The 24231-nt window shown below is 38.9% G+C and overlaps 2 protein-coding genes across 2 annotated transcripts; one reads left to right on the forward strand and one right to left on the reverse strand.

Moving 5' to 3' along the window:
• Window positions 1-347: 347 nt before the first annotated feature.
• On the forward strand, window positions 348-886 carry LOC122672329. The gene is made up of 2 exons (XM_043869820.1): window positions 348-549; window positions 603-886. The coding sequence occupies exons 1-2, from the start codon at window positions 348-350 to the stop codon at window positions 884-886; spliced, it is 486 nt and encodes a 161-aa protein (XP_043725755.1).
• An 8153-nt stretch (window positions 887-9039) lies between these two features.
• LOC122672330 lies at window positions 9040-9471 on the reverse strand. Its single transcript, XM_043869821.1, has one exon. The coding sequence runs from the start codon at window positions 9469-9471 to the stop codon at window positions 9040-9042; it is 432 nt and encodes a 143-aa protein (XP_043725756.1).
• Between the last annotated feature and the right edge of the window lie 14760 nt (window positions 9472-24231).

The raw sequence follows: 24231 nt of genomic DNA on the forward strand, positions 1-24231 counted from the left end.
CTTTTGCCCAAAGGTGATTGAATTTTTAAAAGTTAGTGTTCTTTTCACAGTAAAAATGATATTTTCCCAAAGGTGATGTCATTAAGTTCGTGGTGTTAACACATGTAAATAAAGAGATATTGACTTAAGGGTTCTTTTGCCCAAAGGTAATTAAATTTCCAAAAGTTGGTGTTATCTTCACACCCAATAAATAAATAAAAATAAGACCAGTAATTCCTATCCCAAAGGATAGGGATACAGTTGATATTATAACTCTTATTAAAAATACATTGCTGTTATTGCTTGTTTTGATTTTATGGTTCATGTTTTAAATTAACATGCATTGTGTTGATTATTGTCCTTGTAGGATGGCTATTCCTTCCAGTTATTTGTCCTCTATCCCAATTCTCACTGGGGATAACTATCAAAAATGGGTGAAAGATTTGAAACTGCATTTGGGTCCCCTAGACTTAGATTTGGCACTCAGGGAGCCTAAACCTAGTCCTCTCACTGATAGTAACACCGTTGAGGAAAAGGCCAAGTTTGAGAAATGGGATAATGCAAACAGAAGTGCATATTAGTTGTGAAAAAGGCACTTCCTGAGACTATATGTGGGAATGTAGAAGTCAAAGACACCGCCGTAGAGTTTCTGAATGCTATAAAGGCAAGGTTTGAACTTAACACAAAGGCTGAATCGAGTAACTTAATGAGTAAACTGATGAATGCTCAGTACGATGGAAGTCGCAGTGTTAGGGAATACATCTTGAACTTAGCTACTATTACTGCCAAGCTGGGAAATCTTGACATCAAAATAAGTGATGATCTTGTTATGCATATTGCATTGCATACCCTTCTTGGTCCATACAAGGTTCTCCAATCTACCTATACTGCACTGAGGGACAAGTAGAGCTTGGATGAGCTTATCTCCATTTGCACCTAGGAGGAGAGAAAGCTAAAACAGAATAAAGTTGAGAGTGCAAATGCAACTTTACAAAGGGAATCTAGTGGTGGACCTATTAGGAAAGATTAGAAGTTTACCAAGAAAGGGAGATTCAAGCCTTATGACAAGACAAGGGGCTCTCTACAGTCTAAGGCATATCAGAATGCTCGGGGTTCCACAGATAAGAAGGACACAGGCAATATAGAGTGTTTTTGGTGCCACAAGAAGGGACACTACAAGAAGGACTATTTCATTTACAAGGGGTGATTACAGAAGAAGAAGGGTTCTGGTATTGATCTATCACTTGTTTATTTTGAATCTTTTGCTATTGATGCTCCTAGGAATTCTTGGTGGATTGATTCTGCATCCTCAATACATATCACTCATTCCTTGCAGGGGCTAATAAGCAAGAGGGTGCCAAGCAAGGATGAGGTGCACGTCTTTGTTGCCAATGGAGAGCGAGTAGAAGTTGAAGCCATTGGAGTAGTTAGGATTTATTTGAGTTCAGACTTTTTATTGATTTGAACAATACAGTTTATGTTCCCTCCATGAGGAGAAATTTGATTTCGGTTTCTACTCTTACTAGAGATGGTTATTTATTTAATTTCAATAAAGATGGCTTTACCTTATCTTATGGCTCTAGTATTATTGGTAATGGATGTTTAGTTGATGGGCTTTATAAATTAAATCATGAATCTTAATGGGTGATGAATATTGGCACTAAGCATCCTATTATCAATGAAAAATCTTACACCTTATGGCACAAATGGTTGGGGCATATCTCTAAGGAGAGGATAGATAGACTTATGAAGGACGGCATCTTGACTGAACTTGATTCACATGATATGCATGTATGTGTTGATTGCATAAAGGGGAAAATGGTAAAGTCTAGAAAATAGAAGGCAGTCCGAAGCAAGGAATTGTTGGAGCTCATTCACACAGACATTTGTGGGCCTTTCCCTACACCTACCCTTGGAGGTCATCGATACTTTATTCTTTTATTGATGATTTTTCTTGTTATGGGTATGTGTATATTATTTCTGAAAAATCTAATGCCTTAGATGTTTTCATAATCTTTAAAGCTGAAGTGGAGAATTTTCTTTCTAAGAAAATCAAGGTTGTCAGGTCTGACAGAGGTGGTGAGTACTATGGGAAGGATGGTGATACAAATCAATACCTAGGACCATTTGCCAAATATCTACAGGAGCATTGAATATCTCATCAATATTCTATGTCTAGAACACGACAACAAAATGGTGTTGCATAAAGGAGAAATCGTACCTTAAAAGACATGGTGCGGAGTATAATCAGTAATAGTGGTCTACCAGAATCATTATGGGGTGAGGCACTTAAGACTGCCACTTATATTCTTAACCAGGTACCAAGCAAATCGGTTCCCAAAACCCTATATGAGCTTTGGACTTGCAGGAAGCCTAGCCTTAGACACTTGCATGTTTGGGGTTGTAAGGTGGAAGCAAAATTATACAACCCAAATGAAAAGGTGTTTGATCCCAAAACTGTTAGTTGTTATTTTGTGAGATACCATCAGAGGTCTAAAGGCTTCAGGTTTTATTGCCCCCACTCAAGTACCAGACTAGTTGAGACTAATGTTGCTAAATTAATTGAAGATGATGTTGAAACTTCTGAGGCATGCAATCTTGTGTTTGAGAAAGAGAGTGTTGAGATTCTAGTTGAGACAGTTCGTTTTACTGAGCTACCCTTGATGACTAGAGATAATTTGCCAAAGCCTGTTTTTTAGGCTATTGGTGACGATGTGATTATTGGCATAGTTTTGCCAGATGTACCTACAGTTAAGGTTGAGATAACATTACCATCAGAAAGACCAACAAGACTGGTTAGGGCTCGAAGGCCAGCCATTCCTTCAAACTATATTGTTTATCTGAATGAATGTGATTTTAACATAAGAGAAGAAGAGGATCCAGTTAGTTTTGAGCAAGCAATTAGCAGCAAGTATTCTTCTAAGTGGATAGAAGCTATGGAGGATGAATTGTTATCAATGAGTAACAATGGTGTCTGGGGGAGTAGGTTGAAATACCAATAGGCTGTAAAGCCATAGGCTGCAAACAGGTTTACAAAATCAAGAAAGATTTTAAAAGTAATGTTGATCGCTATAAGGCAAGACTGGTAGCAAAGGAGTTTACACAGAAGGAAGGAATTGACTTCAAGGAGACCTTCTCTCCGGTGTCATCAAAAGATTTCTTTAGGATTATCATGGCACTTGTGGCATATTATAACTTGGAGCTACATCAGATAGACGTTAAAATAACTTTTCTAAATGAAAATTTGGATGAGGATGTCTATATGCTTCAACCAGAAGGTTTTGAATGTAAGGGGAAAGAGAGCATGGTTTGCAAACTTAAGAAGTCAATATATGGTTTGAAGCAGGCTTCAAGACAATGGTACTTAAAGTTCGATGATGTTGTTACATCTTTGGGCTTTGTTGAAAATGCCATGGATCACTGTATTTATCAGAAGGTCAGTGGGGGTATATTCATATTTCTGGTTCTCTATGTTGATGATATTCTCCTAAATAGCAGTGATATGGCTTTACTTCTCAAAACGAAGTGTTTTCTGTTTGAGAAATTTGAGATGAAGGACATGGGAGGAAGTAAATTTATCCTTGGCATTGATATTGTTCGTGACCTCGACTGATGGGGTCACTTCGGAAGTGGAAAGCAATAGGCTTGAAGCTAACACACACCATGGACAGCTCCAACGAGTTGAAGAAGCCGAAGTTAAAGAGTCTCTACGAAAGATGAAGGTAGGCAAAACACCAGGACCGGATGAGATCCCAATTGAAGTGTGGAAGAACTTAGGAGGAAGGGGAGTATCTTGGCTAACCAAGTTGTTTAACAAGATTCTAAATACAAAGAAAATGTCAGATGATTGGAGGAGAAGTATTGTAGTTTCGATTTATAAGAACAAAGGTGACACCCAAAACTGCAATAACTATAGAGGCATTAAGCTAATGAGTCATACCATGAAACTTTGGGAGAAAATCATTGAAGCTCACCTAAGAAGAGATACTGATATATCGGACAATCAATTTGGTTTTATGCCAGGGAGATCCACGATAGAAGCTATTCACCTTCTAAGGAGGCTTATGAAAATCTTTAGAGCTCACAAAAGGAATCTATATATGGTCTTTATCGACCTAGAAAAGGCATATGATAGAGTGCCTAGAGAGCTCATTTGGCATGTCCTAGGGAAGAGAAGGAGCTCAATTAACTATGTGGATATAGTTAAGGACATGTATGAGGGCGTGGTGACAAGTGTCAAAACTACAGAGGGACAAAGTAGTGAATTCCCAATTACAATTGGGCTACACCAAGGATCAGCTCTAAGCTCCTATTTGTTTGCACTCATCATGGATGATTTAACTAGGCATATTCAAGATGAAGTCCCTTGGTGTATGCTATTCGCTGATGATATTGTTTTGATAGATGAAACAGTGGAAGGGATTAATGCAAAGCTGGAACTATGGAGATCAAACTTGGAATCAAGAGGTTTTAAGTTAAGCAGAACAAAGACAGAATATATGAGGTGTAACTTCAGGCAAACCAGGAGAGATGATGAAGTGGTGAAACTTGAGGAGAGAGAGCTACCACAAAGTGAATGCTTTAAATACCTAGGGTCAACCTTTAACAAAGAAGGTGATATAGAAGATGATGTTTCCCATAGAATTAAAGTAGGATGGTTGAAATGGAGAGGATCATCAGGAGTTTTATGTGACAAACGTATGCCTATTAAGCTTAAGGGGAAATTCTACAGGACAGTAATAAGGCCAGCGATGATTTATGGGACGGAATGTTGGGCAGTTAAGAAGAGTCATATAGATAAGATGAGTGTAGCGGAGATGAGGATGCTGAGGAGGATGTGCGGCAAGACTAGGAGAGATAGAGTAAGGAATGTTTGTATTAGACCGAATTGGGAGTTGCACCAATCCAGGACAAACTTCGGGAGAGCCGCTTGAGATGGTTTGGTCATGTACAAAGGAGACCCACGGATGCACCAGTAAGAAAGAGTGACCAAATTCAATTGGAAGGAACTAAAAGAGGTAGGGGCAGACCTAAAATGACTATTGGAGAAGTGGTAAGAAAGGATATGCATATGGTAGGGCTAGATCCTAGTATGACCGCGGATAGAGTTGTTTGGAGGTCAAGGACCCGTGTAGCCGATCCCGCGTAATGGGATGTTCCTGGGATGCTACTTTGACTAATGCTTAAACCAACCCCCCCACTTCTCTTTTTTTTTTTTTTTTTTTTTTTTTTTTTTTTTGGCCCTTTCGGATCCATGTAGCCGACCCCATTTAGTTGGGATAAGGTTATGGTTGTTGTTGTTGTTGATATTGTTCGTGACAGAAAGTGAGGACTTTTGGGATTATCTCAGAGAGCATACATTGATCAAGTTCTCAACAGGTTCGATATATCCAAGTGTTTAGCTGGAGATGTGCCTATCAGCAAAGGTGACAAGTTGAACAAGGAGCAATGTCCCAAAAATGAAGTTGAGAAAGGTTCCATGACAAACATACCCTATGTTTCAGCAGTAGGGAGTTTGATGTATGCACAGGTTTGTACTCGTCCCGACATAGCATTCCAATCCAATGCTGGCTTGGCTCATTGGACGGCTGCCAAGAAGGTCATGTGGTATTTGCAAAGGACCAAAGACTCTATGCTTGTATACCACAAGTGTCATCAGCTTGAGGTAGTGGGATTTTCAGATTCAAACTATGGTGGGTTTACTGATGATCTAAAATCTACTTCAGGTTACATTTTTATGTTGGCAAGGGGTGCCATTTTTTGAAAGAGCACAAAGCAAACTATTTTGGTTTCATCCACAATGCAGACGGAGTTTGTAGCGCTTTATGAGGCTACTAAACAAGCTGTGTAGTTGAGGAGTTTCATCTCTGAGTTAAAGATCATGGATTCCATATCAAGACCTTTGATGATATATTGTGATAACAGCTCTGCTATTTTCTACTGAAAGAATAACAAGAAGTCTAGCAGTTTCAAGCATATTGAGATCAAGTATCTTCTGGTGAGGGAGAAAATTAGTGAAAAATAAATTTCAGTTAAGCACTTGAAGACTGACAGCATGTCGGCAGAGCCTCTTACTAAGGCCTTGCCAGTGGGAGTGTTCAAAGGCCATGTCTCGAACATGGGTATTACTGAGTTTTTCATATGCTTGGTTAGTGGGAGTTTTGTTTCTTATTGGTTATCCTTTTATGTTTGATATTTTAGCTCCTTTGTTTGAGCACAGTTTTATGGATATTAGTTATATTCCTTATTTGACATTTGCATTTATTTTATGCAAAGTAATTCCATCATACATTTGTTTGACATCTGCATTTATTTTATGCAAAGTAATTCCATTATACATTTGTTTGACATCTACATTTATTTTATGCAAAGTAATTTCATCATACATTTGTTTGTTGGTGCTTATGGTTTTATTTGCCACAGTTCATAGGCGGTTTTGCCACATTTAGATATTAACTCCAGATTATAGGCGATTTGCCAAAATATCGGTTAATATCAAAGTTAAAGACCTGCATGGAATGACATTTGTCAAGATACAGTGTATGTCACAATTCCATGTTAATATCTCATAGGGTTCACGTTGATAAATTCATTTATGTTTATAATGACAGAAAGTTGTATGTCGTATGTTGAGGTGTATCTTCTACTGTTGTTTGACATGAGTGGATTTTTCAATTGGATCAAAGCAAGAGTGGTTATAGTAATGAGATTCTATGGCCACATCAATTAAAAGACATCCTTATAATTAATGTAACCCAAGTAGGAGATTGTAAGATTGTGGGCTAAATTAATTATTTGGGTTGATTAGTTGGTGGGAATTAAGTTACACAAACCGGTTCGGTTCACTCTTATTTTTAGGGATATGCTGGCCCAACCCATTGTGGTTTAGGGTTTAGGGTCAGGACAGTATTATTATATATACTCTATTCTGGGTCCTCACAGCACTCATTCGTTCTTCTCTACTTTACCACAAAAGTTTAAGAGTAAATAAGGAGGTCTGAGGTGCGTGGAAGATCCAAAACTAGGGAGCAAAAATTCATTGGGAACTACATCGAATCGTCTCCAACATACCACGGTGCAAGGTATGCCTCCATTGACAGATAATTATTTGATTCGTATTCTAGTTCTTGTATGGGACACAATTAGGGATTATGTGAAAACCCCTATTCCGATCTTACACCCACCTGTGTTGAGACCCACTCACCGAAGATTAAAACTCCAGCCATCACAAAGGCTACCAATGCCAAGCAAGGACCATTCATAGCTTCCATCTCTCTCTCTCTCTCTCTCTCTCTCTCTCTCTCTCTCTCTTTGTTGGATCGTGATCTTCTACGGTGCGCTGCCCATAGCGGCCTGAGCGGCACACAAGTAAGGCGAGGTGCAATAACCGCCTTATCCCCGCTCGGGCAAGGCGCTCGGGAAGGGGTAAGGCGGTAATTGCGCCTCGCCTTATTTGTGCGCCGCTCATGCCGCTACGGGTAGGCACGCCGTTGAAGATCTAGATTGCTCTTTGTTTGCCATGCATGGCTAGTATTTATAGAGAGAGAAAAGAAAACCATCGGATGCCACTTTGCCATCCCACTTAGGAATTGGCTCCCTCTCTCAAGAAACATGTGTTTCTAGGATTTTTATCCTCTCAAGTGCGGTGCACTATCCACTGCACCATACTTGAGAATCCAACCGTAAGAACATGGGTAGTGGCATCTTTTTATCACCTCAAGTGTTATGTTAGGTAGACAGTTGGATTCTTAAATGTGGTGTACTAGGCAATGCACTGCACTTGAGAGGATAAAAATCCTGTGTTTCTCCCTTTCTGCATGAGATTACGTTACCATCTTAAGTCCCTTAGGTAACATGTGTTGGGGGTTGGGAGTAAACAAAAATTTGTATAATCTATGTTTGTAGCCTGGTTCATGTACCCCTTGTATAAGGCCTTCGGATTGTTATCTTCAATTAAAATTTGTATATTCTAGGTTTACAGCCAGGGTTGTATACCCCTTGTAGATGGCCTTTGGATTGTAATCTTCTGATTCGGACTCTAGACACCCAAACCATATGCACCAACAAGGTCGACCGTATAGGTTCTATCTGCCTTGAGATCCATATTATTAATCCAACGGCTTCTGTATAGGGTTACGGTATGGTAACAATTTCAATACTTCTGAAATGACCTTAGCGGAAATTTTATGGTTATCTTAGAGATATATAATATATTGTATAAATCGTAACCAACAATTATTATTTGTGGTCCGTAATTTATTATCACAAATGATTTCTCAAAAATAGAAATTAAATATAAATACAAATCATACTAATGAGACCCCCTCTCTCTCTCTCTCTCTCTCTCTCTCTTTGCTCTCTTTCTCCCTCTTTCGTGTGTAGGTATCTCCAAGGACATCCATCAAAATCCTTGGTCTTGGAGTGTGGAACTTCCTCAAAGAAAAGCTACTGAGATTCCCATTGTGTCGGTAGTGAAGTTATTGATTGAAAAGCTTATATGCTGGGCTTGTAATCTTAAGTTATTGGATTCTCACACTGCATATTTATCTTCCAATGAGGTGAAACCTTCAACCTAATCTATTTATAGTATACAAATATGAGAAAAGATTCTAACTCTTTTAAATACACATTCACATATCTCTACACACTTTACCCACATTAAGCACAACGATTTTCAAGTACCATACAATTTTCCATGTTCAGGTCCCTTTGCTTTTAATGATATGGGGGTCAAAAAGGATCTACTGTGAGAATATTTGGCTTTCAAGACCCTTGACCATAATAATTGAGAATCAGTAATAAGTTTCCAATCTAATTTCAAGAGATGAGCTATTTTGGGTTGTAGAGGTGCGTAGACCAAGGTCACCTTGTGGTTTCGGGGTGTAGATCTTGACCATATATATATCTTTTTCTATCAAAAAACAAACAAAAAAAAATGCCATACAAGAACAAGAAGAAGAAGAAGAAGAAACGGATAGAGAGACAGAGAGCACACCAATGAGAATATGAGACACTCATTAAAATTGTTTTAACTGTTTCTTACAGATACGTCTCTATTATCTAATCCCTGTTTGAAGGACTTCTCCAGAATCCAGCATTGTAGAACTGGTCCCACATCTCCTTGTCCAACTCAAGAAACTCCTTTGCCGTCTGGTCGTCCTTGTCCGAGTTATCCAACGGCAACAAATCCACCGAAACTGGGAGTGCTTGCAACTCTGTCTCGTTGCATCCACAAGTGCACCTCTGCTTCTGCGACAAAAGTCTGTTCTTCAAGCGCTGCTGCTCCTTCTTCTTCTTCATGTGCTTTAACGCTTTCCTGCAGAGCCCCGCAGGCCACTTATACATGGTGAGAACGAGCAATTTCACAAGCCCGCAAGGCATGCAGCAGCATACGGCGGCACAGTCTGCGGTTGTTTCTCCGACGATCTCGGCGAACCGCATCTTCTGGTTTGTCACTTGAGCTTGGCGGGGGAGCACGATCTGTCGAGTCATGCCTTCGAGCAATGAGTAGTTTTTATGGGAAACTTTGAATAAAGATTAAAGATTCTCTCAGACAAGGCTTCGAGTCTTGGGAATTTTCTGTCTGAACTGCTATAGGGAATGGAGTGAATTTATTATATCTTCTCCGGCTTCAGAATAGCAAGCATGGGATAACAGCATTCAGAGTAGGAGTTTGAGTCTAGCGCTGCTTGGTCATGTACGTAGGTGGATAAGTGGAGAGAAAAATAAAAACGGAGGGAGGGTATCTTTGGAAAATAAAATAAAAAAAATATGTAAGAGGGTATTTGTGAAGTGAATTATTCCTTTTCTTAACTTCTTATTGGATTAATGCGATTTTAATTAGTTTCTCTAAGTTAAAGTAGAAGTAGGATTTAATTCTCAAGTTCAAGTAGGAGTCTGGAATTCTAGTCTTTACGTGAATGGACCTTACCGGCCACCATATGCATATAACAAGTTCAGGTTACTCTTATTCGATCAGTCTCTCTAGCTCCTTTCTTTGTTACATACTACTACTCTCGATCAGATCAGATCAGATCAGATCAGTATCGGTGTTGTCTGCAGCAAGCAATGATGGAAAAAGGAGAGAGCAGTGGAATAAAGAAAAATGAAAAACTAGATTTACCTCCTGGTTTCAGATTCAGTCCCACGGATGAAGAACTCGTTGTTTACTATCTCCAGAGGAAAATCAATGAGCCCGGTTTCTCCTTCTACATAATCACAGAAGTTAATATTTACGATTTTCATCCCGAAGAGCTAATAAGTGAGTTATAACCCTAACTATTTTCATCTTCTCTTCTTAGTCTTATTAGTCCCCCATTATGATATTCTTTGATTAATTTTGTTCTGGACCGTTTCTGGGTTTTCATGCATATTTCAATTTTCTTCATTCATAAAAACTATGATATTCGATCTCTAGGGTTTGTTCTCAATTATTTTCTCCTTCCATGGTTTCGATCTGCTTCTTACATGATTGAAACTAGTTCACGTTTCTGCTACATTCAGTTCTTATTTTTCTTTCTTTTATTCTAAAAACACACCACATATTTCTCAGTTACATTCTACTGTTGAGTCTTCGATTCTACATTGCAGATAATAGGAAAATAATGGGCATATATTTAGGATAATGGTTGTAGTGCATCATATCGGATCGGTTATTGGTCACTTTCAAAACCCAATACCATATTTACCCATATCGGACAAATTCGACCCTGGTTTTTCTAAAAAATTGAATTCTTTTTACAGTTTTACCGTTGGTTTGTATTGTCTGACCAGTATATATATTATCGACATGGTATCAGGATAAGTGGCTAGCGATATCGATACGGATCGCCGTATAAGGGCAATCCAATACTGATACCTCAAACCATGTTTAGGGTGTACCCTTTGTCCTCGTCACAATAAATTCCTCACAATTACCTCGTCTCTTAATTAGCTTTGAATGTACTATTGTCATCCTTTAATGATATATAGTTGAATGATCATATATGAATGTATGTAATTGTGCAGAAAAGTACGGAATTAATGGAGATAATTGTGAATACTTTTTCACCCCTAGAACGAGGAAATACCCGAATGGCTCCCGGCCTAGCCGTAGTGCATTAGGTGGATTCTGGAAAGCCAGTGGTGCTGATACAGAAGTCAAAGACCAATTGACCGATTCCATCCATATCGGCTACAAGAGATCTCTTGTCTTCTATAATGGGAAATCACAGAAACCAGGGAAACCAGATCGTTCAAAAAAAACCAATTGGCTGATGCAAGAATTTCGAACGATACAAGATCGAAAGGCTCCAAATAATGAAAATGAACGAATGAAGGTATGTAAATAGGTTGCTTAGATCTCTCTTCTTATTTTGTTACAAATTCTCATATATGTTGGTATCTATTTCAATATTTATTAACCTTTATATGTATCCTTCTCTTTTTCAGTTGGACGAGTGGGTATTATGTAAAATTTACAAGGTAACTCGTAAAAGACAAGGAGAAATAGGTGAAGGGAAAGAAGGGGAAAGAGAAGAGGGCATAAGCATTCCTTTACTAGAAAATGGTAAAGGGAAAGGCGGGCAAGGAGAAGAGGGCATAAGCATTCCTTTACTAAAAATTGGTAAAGGGAAAGACGGGCAAGGAGAAGAGGGCATAAGTATTCCTTTACTAGAAAATGGTAAAGGGAAGGACGAGCAAGGAGAAGAGAGTATAAGCGTTCCTTTACTGAAAAATGTTAAAGGGAAAGACGAGCAAGGAGCAGAGAGCATAAGCATTCCTTTACAAGTAAAAGGGAAAGGGAAAGATGGGCAAGGAGAAGAAGGCGGCATAGGTAAAAAAGAAGATACGATCAGATTTATGAATGGTGAGTATGATAAAGACTTAGAACAATACTTTTCATATTTCGAGGATTGTCTTCCTTTAGATGCCAGGTATCCTCCACATCAGAGTACCTGTGACTTCACAGATTTAAATGAGAACCTTACCATTGATATTAGCTTCATCAACAACCCAAGTGATCTTAATGATGTGTGGAACAGTGGTGGTTACCTCTTTGATGATCCCCTTAGTTATAACAGTACACAGCAGGCTAATGGATGTTCAAGTAACATTAATGAGTTACACTTGTCATCTGACATGGTAACTAACAGTAATGTGAACCAAAATTCTGATCCTATGTGCACATCCCTGGAGCCATTAATGTTGCCTATGTCGAGTCAAGCTTGTGTTCAGAAAGAACATAGAACCAGTGATGATCAGCATCAGGAAGTGAAGAATAAGAAGAAGTCTCCTTGCTCTTTTAATTAAGTTTTAAATTAGACACTACCTTCTGGCTTTTTATGTTTGTAGTTGAACTTTTCATGTTATTGTGTATGTAAAAACTTCTTGGTTATATCCTTCCATGTTTTATTATTTTTTCATATTTGAGAATAAGTCACTTAGGATTGTAGATTTGCATCATACAATCCCATATGATTTAAGAGAATTAAAATTTCTTGTTCAAAGTTTAGCTTTCCATAAGTTTAAAGAGAGAGTATTTCTGTAGCGCGGGTGCAAGAAATGTACAGCCATCAATGGCCATAAATATCTGCCCCCTATAGTATAAGGTGGATGATACCCACTTACTATTCCCTGAAGGCCTCACTCCCTTGACAGTGGCTGAAGCAAAATCATCCTCTATGTTTTATTGCAATCCTAAAGAAAAAAAAAAACAATATTGGGTGTGTTAATTAGTGTCACAATTTATTGTGAATATTTCAAATATTAGAAACCATTTGGACCATCGATTTGCAAAGCTCCATCCGTCTTCATTGTGGAAAAGTTCAGACATCAAATTCATCTTCTGCTATAAAATCGTCCAAAAATTCATTGAACAATGACATGAAACCTTAAAACTATGAAACGCTAATCAATGGAACCAAACCTTAAAACATGAAATCTAAACTTTAGAAGATAGGGGATTTGAAACAGCTTCATTGAAATCTACGGATCAGGAGAGTTAAGAACACACTTCAAGGGGTTTAAAGTGACTCTTTAAGGGCATAGGAAGATTTGCAACTCTTTTAGGATGAAATATAACTTTTCAAGTTTACAGGGTAGAACACTTCAAGGCTTGATAAGCAATTCAACGTTGAATAAACTAATTTCTATTTCTTCTTCAATTGCTCAAAACTTCTTTGACTCAATTACCAAAAATAACCAAAACCTAAGATAGACAAATAAGGCCGTTGCAGAATTCAGCCCTCTCACTCTCTCAAGAGGGATGTTCGTGAAATTTGGCCCAAGTGAGGAGTCTCAAACTCGTGGACTAAGGGTGTTGTCTATGTGTAACTGCCATGTGTCCACTCCTTGTGTGGAGCTCCATACCAAGTATAACTCCTAGACCGTGGGATTATTGCCTCCTCAAACTGGCAGCTAGGATTGTGTTCACATTGCAGCCCAAAGTTGATCTTCAAATTTCAATGCCTTTTCTAATAATTAGGTTTGAGAAGATTATCTCAATCTCTAACTCTCTTGCCTGAGATTAGCTTACAAAAAAGAAGCAAAAAGCAAAAACTTCTTTGCATGCTCTTCCTTATTAACTTTCTTAAAAGTAGGAAAATGGCATCCGTAAAATCCCTAAACCACTGGTTGAGTTCACATTGAAAGATTTATTGATGAGGTGGCATACATTAAAGAGACAATTGGTTGTATTCATACCGGCAGATTTATTGATGAGATGGCATGAATTGAAGAGATGGCTGGTTGTGTCCACACTTCTAAATTAAATTTTAACTGTTGATATGACCGTACGGGCCCATTCCTTTCACGTTTGGGGTATGTCCCATCTCCGCACCCGAAATACGATACAAAGTGATGGCATTTTTTATTTTTATTTTTGGTAAACTCAATTTATGACCATTATAACATGTAATTAGCTGGCATGCCATTTATTTTGAACATTTATATCTTGGGTTTTTTACAATTATCATCCCAAAATCTTTACTATCTATTATTACCCTTCCAAAAATTTTCAAACAACTGTTACCCCCCTCTGATGCATACTAACCACTAACTGACCTCCACCGTTACATTTTCATAACGGTGGGAGTTAGTCGTGATAGTATGCCATTGTCACGAATTTTCTAAGACCAAAGTGCCCTTCTGAGGTGGTAATTATAAAAAAAATAAAAAAACCCATCACCGTCCTTCTCCTCCTCCTCCTTCTTCTTCTTCCTCCTCTCCAAGCAACCCCAAAATGTGACTGCCATCAAACCAAAATCAGAAACCTTGGATGGAATGAAACCACGCCATGAGGAGGAACTGAAGAGAATTCTAGAGAATGAAACCTAACATGAGTACCACTAACATAATTATTACTCCCACCAACAACACCAGCACCACCTGCAACACAACACAGATGATCGACCTGCAAAGCCAGCAATGGGAGCAAAGCTACCGGCGACTGACCAGGAACAAAGGGAAGAACAAATCGAACAAAGGGGATGGGGGATTTAATTACAAACCATTACATGAAGAATAAATGAAAAGAATAATAAAATAAAAATAAATCCAGATACAAGTTCTCCAACGTAATCTGCAGCAGCACCAACATTGATTTTTCTGACTGTGCAAGGTGTGATCGAAGATGGAGCATCTGCAGAATCCTTCACCAAAAATCACAATCGAGCGTGATGAACCAAGACTAGGATTCGGTTATAGACGATGGAAGCTGGGATTTCGGTGGGGGAAAAGAAGAAAAGAAATAGAAGAGGAATAAGGAAATAGGTTATTCCGAAGAAGAAGTTTACAAATGGGGTAGGAACGGTGGTTACAGATGGGTTTTGGAAGATGGGTTTTGGAAGATGGTTTTTTGAAGAGGAAGTGGGTTGTGGTGAATGGGTTTCAGGTGATTGAAAGGAGAATCAAAAAAATAAAAAAAGAAATGGAAGAAAGAGGGGTTTCAGGGTTTGATGGGAAATGGAAAGAAGAAATGGAGCTCGCAATAGGAACGATGGTTTCGGTTGGGGAAAAGAAGAAAAGAAATAGAAGAGGAATAAGGAAATAGGTTATTCCAAAGAAGAAGTTTACAAATGGGGTAGGAACGGTGGTTTCAGATGGGTTTTGGAAGATGGTTTTTAGAAGAGGAAGTGGGTTGTGATGAATGGGTTTCAGGTGATTGATAGGAGAATCAAAAAAATAAAAACGAAATGGAAGAAAGAGGGGTTTCAGGGATTGATGGGAAAGGGAAAGAAGAAATGGAGCTCGCAATAGGGAAGAACCAGAGAAAGAAAACAACAGGGGATGGTATGATGCTGCTGCTGGTTAGTCATGGCTGGAGTTAAGCAAAATAAATTAAAAGTAAAGTGAAAAAGAAGAAGAAGAAGACGAGGGAAGAAGCTGGTTATCTCCCAAGGGAATATAATCAGGTTTGGGGTTGCAGAGGAGGAAGAAGAAGAAGTAGAAGGAGGAGGAGGCAGGTGATGGGGCGCCTTTTTTTTTTTTTTATACAATTACCACCCCAAAAGGGCATTTTGGTCCTAAAAAATTCGTGACAACAGCACACTGTCACGACTAACCCCCACCGTTACGAAAATGTAACGGTGGGAGTCAATAAGTTATTAATATGCATCAAAAAATGTAACAATTGTTTGAAAGTTTTTGGGAGAATAATAGTAGATAGTAAAGATTTTGGGATGGTAATTGTAAAAAACCCTTATATCTTTACTCTTTTCTAGCTAATAGTTAGAGGCATAGGGAGGTCATACAACTACCATCACACATGTATCTTATTCACCAAAGCTCATACACATCTAAGGTACGTTTATTCTAAGAGCTAAAATAGCTTTGATCATCCACTCGGACTCCTCTCCATCTCAAGCCACTGGAACAGTGTAACCAGCAAATTATTTAAACAAAATAAATACAAATATATATAAATAAAAAATAAAAACACCAACAGCAAAGCAATGGGAATTGGAACCAGACCAATGTGAGGATCAACCAATACAAAACCAGACCATCAGGAGAGTTAGTTTCCTTGGCATGAATGAGGGTAAGGTTATGCCATCCATGGGAACATCCCTCCCTATAAAAGAGAACAATAAAAGAGATATATAATAGACCTAAGAAATATGCATGTAGAATAGTTGGATACATAGATCGAGTAATTAATGACAATTGGAACCAGACCAATACGAAACCAGCCCAGATGGGTTGGTTTCCTTGACAAGAAATCGGTAAGAAAACATCAAACATGAATTAAGGTAGGGTTTTCTCTTACATGGTAGCACCCCTAAAATAGAGAAGCAGAAAAGATTAAAAAAAAAAAAATTGTCTCACTTCCACATTTCGTCCCAGATTGAATGGTTAGGCCACAGTAGCGAATAATGTAGACCACCTTCTCCATGCTTGTCCGTTCCTCTTCATACTTGGTGATGGTCTTACAAACACATGGGATATCAGCCTTCTTTAAAACATTACAACACTCCCGCGACAGTGGGGTTTTTGGGCCAGGTTTCAGGACAAAACGTGAGCATTCTATTACCAGATCCGGAAAAGCTCCTCGGCAACTCTGGGGTGAAACCCCATCACCCAAGATTAGAACTCCAGCGATCATAAAGGCTACCAATGCCAAGCAACGAACGTCCATAGCTGCCCTCTCTCTCTCTCTCTCTCTCTCTCTCTCTCTCTCTCTCTCTCTCTCTCTCTCTCTCTCTCTCTCCTTTATAACTTCTTTGAATGCCATGAATGGTAGATATATAATTTTAAACATGTAATTTGGAATTGGCTCCCTCTCTCAAGAAACATGTGTTTCTGGCTTTCTGCATCAAATTACGTTACCATTTTAGTCCCTTACATTACATGTGCTGTCCATTGGGACTAAATTAAAATTTGTATATCCCAGGTTTACAGCCAGGACTGTGTACCCCTTGTAGAAGAGCATTGAATTGTAAACTTCTGATTCAGATTCTATACACCCCAATCCTATGCACCAACATAGGGTCGACGGTATAGGTTCTATCTGTCTTGAGAGATTCAATTTATTTATTAATCCAATGGCTTCTGTATAAGGTCTTATACAGAATATTATATTTTGTGGCCTTTGGGTCTGACTCTTGGAAGCATGATAAATCCAAGGATATAAGAGTGAAATTGTTCTAACCTTTACCCAGCCCGATAGCCTAGACGCAAAATTACCACTCCACTTGTGAAATCTAAAATTCCATTCATGTTTATGCTCTTGCATGTGGTCTCATTGACTCCCATGCTGGTGCAGAGGCCTCTCTTGTCCATAATTAATTTATGGGAAAACTTTGTTGTATTCAATATTGGTGAAAAACAATTAGAACCATAGTTTTTTGCCAAATTAGTATAAGGATCGAGTTTCCCTCCATCCATGGTGAATGGGAACCCATTCACCGAGGTGCAAGAGAGGGCGGGAATGGGATCGGGAGGGTATTTTGGAACATACTAAAACCCTAGAAGGGGTTTGTGAACCCTAGGATTGTGGGTGAACCGTCCTCTATAGGTGGAGGAAAACTTTGTCCTTAGTATAATGCATGTTTTCCTTCAACTAATCGACGGTAAAATCTTGGCTTGTGACTCGTAAACTTATTATCTTAAGACCATGGGAGAAATCGCTGCAACTAGGAGCATAGATCTTTCACCATTCCTATCTGGATCTCATTACCAGGATTACCCTTGCACTTCGTGGAGGAGGAAGGCCTTAGTTCGGTTTGCTCTGTGCTACCCATGTTGTCTTTTTAATATTTTTTAATTAAAGATTCAAAATATGTTTTTGTTGGGTGTGTTTTTTGGATACAACCCTTGGTTGTGCCCCTTCATCTCCTATATAAGGAGAGGAGGTTTTCCTTTTATAACAATTTTTTGGAAGCAAATTTAGTTTATGTTTTCTTCCCCACCATAGTCTGTCAGTGTCAATGAGTTAGTGAATATAGCCTTTGGACTCCCTATGTAATCACATTTGGATCAACAACCTATGTGATTTGAGAGTTGTTTTATCTTGGAGTTATAGGTGCATGGTCAACCCAGATTGTAGAATTGGAGTATCTAAAAACCTTAAGGTCCTAAGAGCATCGTTTGATATGACTCAACTCTACCGTTTATTATTTGAGTATCACAAGAGAACATGTGTTGGTGCACTTCTTTTCTAGAAGAATATTTTGGTGTCATACTATTTACCATATTAATTAGATAAGTCTTGTATTTACTGTTCGTATATTATATTTCTAGTCTTTACTTTCTACCCATCGTGTATATTTCAACAAGACATTCCATTGTTTACGGATAGGAGAACACGTCTTCAAGATCGCCTGGCCTTTGCTCATGTGTGTATTGAAGTTTTTGCCGATCTAGGAAACCCTACCACAGTCTATTTGGGTTGAAGATGATGAGGGGAATGAGTTTATATAGGAGGTCCGATATGAGTGGACACCTCTAGCGTCCAAAAAATCACTGCAAGAAATCTCATTTTTGGGAGATTTCTGGCGACGGTTTTTTCCTGTTGCCAAAAATCAGAATCCGTCAATCAAAATCTAGGCGATGGTTTTCTACCCCATTACCATAACCGTTGCCATAAATGCCGCAATTGAAAAATAGGAGATGGTAAAAAGGATGGCATTGGGAAAATTTTATTCAGCGACGCTAGAAAAAATAGTGTTGGCCAAAAACCTATTTTGGCAACGCTATATAACTTATCGTTGCCAAATATAGTATTAGGGAAACAAGATATAATATACCATTGCCAAAAATAGTATTTTAGAAACGGAATAAACCGTCAAAAAAATAAAAATATACAATTGGGCATACTAATATGCCAACAGATATAGGTTAATATAGTTAGAATTTTAGCGATGGTATAAAAAAACAATCGCCAAAAATGCAATATGAAAAAAAATAAATTGTTTTTGCACAATTATATATTACCTGTAATTACATTCTAATTTCCTTGGGGATATTTTTTCGGTGATCAAAAAAATTCCTTTGCCTTCTTCGCCTTGTGCGGACCATTGCTATTGGACCTTGACCCCTTCCGAAATCTTTAATGTTCGTTCGGCTTGGGAAAGTATTAGGATGAAAAATCCTAAGGTTCCATGGTATAGTGTGATTTGGAACAAGGATTTGCTTCCCCGTTATTCTCTCTTTGCTTGGCGATTAGTGTTGGATAAAATTCCTACGGAGGAAGCGTTGAGATTGAAGGGGATCCCTTTGGTGTCTCATTGCGTGTTATGTGGTTTAGTAGCAAAGTCGGGTTCCCATTTGTTTTTTGAGTGTTTATACTCTCGCCATGTGTGGAATCTTTCTCTAGAATTTTTGGGTGAGCAGTGGCCTGACCCAATCTCCTACGAAGCTTTGGTGTTATAGTTGAAGAGGAAAGGTAGAGTGGTGCCTATGCAAGCCGCATGGATGGCCAGGGTGATCCTAGTCCCTTATGGGCTATGGGTGGAACGGAATTGCTGAAAGTTGAATAACAAATCAAGGTCGGTGCAAGCTTGCCTTGATGCGATTTTAGGCTCCCTCAAGGAGGTCTCGGCTTCCTTCAAGTACGCAGTTTCTTCTACTTCAGATCTGGTTTGTGCTAGAAGATTGAGCCTTCCCCTGCTCTCTAAGCCACCTCAAGTGATTAGAGAAGTTATGTGGTGTCGCCCTCCTGAGGGATGGATTAAACTTAATATTGATGGCTGCTCCTTAGGGAACCCTTGCAGGGCAAGAGCTAGTGGTGTGTTTAGGGATGACCAGGTTGTTCCTTTGTCAGCTTTCAGTCTCTTCCTTGGAATGTCTACAAATTATGTGGAGGAATTTTGGGCGATTTTTCATGGTCTTTTAAGGGCTAAGGAGTTGGGCATTACCCGCTTGTGGATCGAGTGCGATTCTGCTTCAGTGACTGGGGATTTTCAATTGGGGTCTATCCCATGGTTTGTTAGACAATACTGGATTGGTCTTCAACCTTTTCTTCAAGCTATTCAATAGAAAATCTCTCACTGCCGTGGCGGATATTCTTGCTAAGTCGGCATCTAGAAGTGGTGTTTCCTCTCCTATGGTGTCTATGTTCACCGCTTCCGTCAATAGCCTCTTGATTGAGGATGCTCTAGGGAGAGCTAGATATAGATTTGGTTAGTATGGGATCTCTTTCTCGCGTTTTCTTCTGGTAGGGTGCTCCTTTGGTGTCCTACATTGTGTTTTTTGTATTCGTCTGGGTATGCCTAGACGTTAAACAATTGTATCATTTTTTTTTCTTTTTAATATCATCTTTGCTAATCTTTAGCAACAAAAAAAAAAGTAATTACATCATTGTCCATTTCAAAAAAAAAATTAACCATACATCCAAATAAGAATACATTGCTTTCAATTTACTTCTGAAAATATACCACAATCATAATTAAAAATTCATTCCTCTACTTACACTATTATATATTAGTTAAGCTTCATAGACTTTGCACTCCTCATCAGCTGGGTTTGTCTTGCAAACCTCCTTTAATGGATCTCCACTCTCTTTCACAGGGAATAGTCCATGTAGATTTTACACATGCATCAAATTAAGAAAAAGGAGAGATGAGGATAAATGGTGAAGAAAAAATCACTTAAAAATAAACGTAGGTAAAGCTCACCTTTTCAATGAGGGATAGATAGTAAGGCTTGACTTTCTCAATGGCAAAAAGATGATAGGTGGTTGCCTCTCTCATGTACATGCAGCTGCACGAATGTGCAAAGGAACCAAACTCTTCGTATTGAATCGTCACTCACATGATGGCCACGTAACCACTTCAGTTCCCAACCCTCACCATACCTTTCAAACTACCCCTTTGCCACCTATACCAAGCATCCAATTTGGGCAAGTGGCTCTTGCTCTTCTATTCCCCTTTTTAACTAGATCGGGCTCCTCTATTGTGACCCCAGCACCCAGAGGATATCCGGTGAGGCATCCAACGGGCGTTGGGCTGCAAGGCGTGCAAAGATGTGTGCCTGCGTGAGCCTTGGCATGCATTCTGATGCGCCCAACTGCCCAGGGCCATTGGATGCCTCTCTAGACACCCTTTGGGTGCTAGGCTTGTAGGATAAGAGCCAAATCCCGATGTTTATTCCTCATCTGAACCAACCCCAACCCAAGCTAATACATCTCCCTATTTTGGCTTCTCAAAATGGTCCCCACTCCTCTTCTGTCTTGCTTCCTCCGCCTAACCTACCCCCCTTATCTCTAGGCCCGCTGAAAATACTACTAACCAATTTGATCCCACTACTATGCTCATGAGCCTTCCTCCCTTTGAGAACTGCCCTCCCTTGCTATCTACACCCCCCCCCCCCGTACCATGCCCTCACCTTCTACTGGTGATCCTATTACCGACCCTAAGAACCAATCTTCAATTTGTTCAATTGCGCGCTCTTCTACTGGTGGGGTTGACATTCCCCTCATTCTGTACTACAACTCTACCTTCATCAGTTTTGATTCATCTAAAATGGTCGAAATCTCTACTTATCATTTCCCTCATTATAGCTATCTTATAGATTGTTTTTTCCCCTTCCTTGGTGTTTAGGTTGTTATAGAGGTCTCTGTACTTCTTCGCCCTTGCATTCTCCAAAATCTTCATAATTTCATTTCTAGCTGACTTGTACCTTTTTAAATCTTCTACATCCTTAGTCCTTTGCTATGCCTTGAAACTAGCTTTCTTAGTCTTGATGGTTGGTTGGACCTCGTCATCCCACCACCAAGTCCCCCTAGGAGAATGATGTTTTCCTTTTATTCCCCTAGGACATCTTTAAGGACATCTTTAGCCACCTCCTTTATACACGTAGGCATCTCATTCCACATCAAATTAGTATCTCCCTCCTGGTCCCACTTTCCTTGTTTGACCACTTTATCAATAAATGACTTCAAGGAGTCTCCTTTCAAGTTCCACCACCTACCTTAAGGCAGATAGGCTCCCCTATCTTATGCTTCTGCGTGAGGAGACACATATGCATAACCACCAATCTATGTTGGGTGGTTAAGCTATCCCCGAGGATAACTTCACAGTCTTTACAAAACAGTATATCAGACCTTCTAATTAGGAAGAAATTTATTCGGCTATTATGATGTCTACTTCTGTAGGTAAGTAAATGTTCCTCTCTCTTTTCAAAGTAGATGTTTACAATGGACAAATCATAAGTAACCACAAAATCCAAAATTGAAATACCCTCCTCATTCCTCTCTCCAATTCCATAACCTCCATGCACACTTTCATAGCCTCTACAATCTCTCCCTACATAACCAGTCAGATCATCCCTTATAATAATCTTTGTCATAAACTGTACATAAAAGTGAGGTCTCACAATTTGGGAAACTAACCAAACCGTGTGCCAGCTCTCTCTCTCTCTCTCTCTCTCTCTCTCTCTCTGTCTCTCTTTCTTGCTAGCACAGATTTCCCTATTTGAAATTGGTTCAAGTCCTATATATTAACTAATTAAAGTCAAAATAAAAGCAGGCGGTCCTCGACGCAACAATAAAGTTGCTGTATGGTAACCTAGTGGTCGAGGGATCAAAGAAGGAAACAACTTTCAACAAAAAGGTGTCCAGGTGTCCCAAGATGGGGACTGGTTGCTGAAGCATAGCTGATGACCCAAAACTAGGTGAACCGAGCTTAGGACTAAGTCAACTGAGCTGAGTTACTGTGTTGACCCACTGAGTTGATTCGAGCTCTTTTTCTCCTTTGGTACTGTTTTGAGTACCTTTGATCTGCATCATTAACATTGATCACCTAGCAAGGGCATGTTCAGACTCAAGGAGTACACGGGATAACACCGAAATATGAGGGTTAAATAATCACAAATGACAACATCTCACTCTCTTGGCATCCTTGATCTAGCAACTCTTTTAGTGAATACATTAACCTAGAATGGTGTTTCAATACACTCTCTTCCATGCAATCTACTTTCTGAATTCCATAGTCAATACCATCAAGTTCTCTTAGGCTGCGTTTGGTATGCATTCTCATAATGCATTCTAGGCCTGGAACGCATTCTAAGGTAATAAAAATAGTGTTTGGTAGGGGTTCTCATCATTTTCTGGGATGAATGTGTTACTGAGTCACAGGGGAAAATATAACAGGGCATGAACTACGAACAACAAATTTTGCCTATGAAGTGTTTGATAAAATACTTTAGTATTCTATAATCAAGAATGCATTTTAACCAAGCATATATCCAAACAATGTACTCATTCTCAGTCAAGAAAACATTCTGCATTATAAGAATGAATGCAATACCAAACACAGCCTCAAATACCAAAAGATACCATCTTTGTTCTCATTTGAGAATCTTGTGAAGGACAGAACCAATTAGCATTGCTTAACCACACCAGAAGAATGCTGGGTTACTTTAAATCATACTCTATGGCCTAGACATGCCCAACTTTCTATATCACATACATCAAGGAAAGGAATTCCAAGCTAGTGAGAATGAAACGGTCTCATTCGTCACTTTTGAACTTTCGTCCATATCAAAGTTTCAGCAACACAAATCACAGGATGTCATTTCTCCTTTGAGAAGAGGCCTGAATCATTAAGCCAATAACCTCCAAGTTAGAAATGCAAAAGGAAAGAAATTCAAAACCAACAGAAGTTAAATTGCATATCTAAGAGCCTTGTGAGGCTATAGAAAGGATGAATTCAATATTTTTTTGACTTTCATGAAGAGTATAACAAACATCAATTCATCAGTTTCTACAGAACTTCCAAAATCATTAGCAATAGAAAAGTAAACTGTAAGGATGCAACATCATACTGAAGGATGTGACTAGGATACATTCGAAAAATTGAAAATTGTACAAGGATCAGACGTGGGAACATCAACAAATTTCAGATAGTCAAAACACAGATGAGTTCACAAAGAATATTTAAAAAACCAAAAGCACTACAAAAACAGATCTGAAGGCATCCTACATGTAAGGTAAGCAGTACCTACTTGGGTGCCTTTTATATTAGCCTTCATAATAGCTCTTTGATGGTTACACAAAACCTGCAATGCCTCAGAGGAAAGAAATTTGTTGATCTTTTGCAACAAGCAGGTAACAAGATATGATTAACTCATGAAATAGAGGTGTATAACTCTGGAATATGTGGAAGAAGCAGTCTTTCAATTTTGTCTTTAAAAACTCTTGGCATCAGTTTCAAGGATCACTGAAACAGACATTCGATTAAAAATAATACAAAACTTGATCCTATTACAAAAGCTTAGGGAAGAATAGTAAAACAATAAAGAAGAACTAAAGAAAAATAAGATAAACTGTAGACC

The sequence above is a fragment of the Telopea speciosissima genome, chromosome 8 (assembly GCF_018873765.1).
Source record: "Telopea speciosissima isolate NSW1024214 ecotype Mountain lineage chromosome 8, Tspe_v1, whole genome shotgun sequence".
Lineage (NCBI taxonomy): Eukaryota > Viridiplantae > Streptophyta > Magnoliopsida > Proteales > Proteaceae > Telopea > Telopea speciosissima.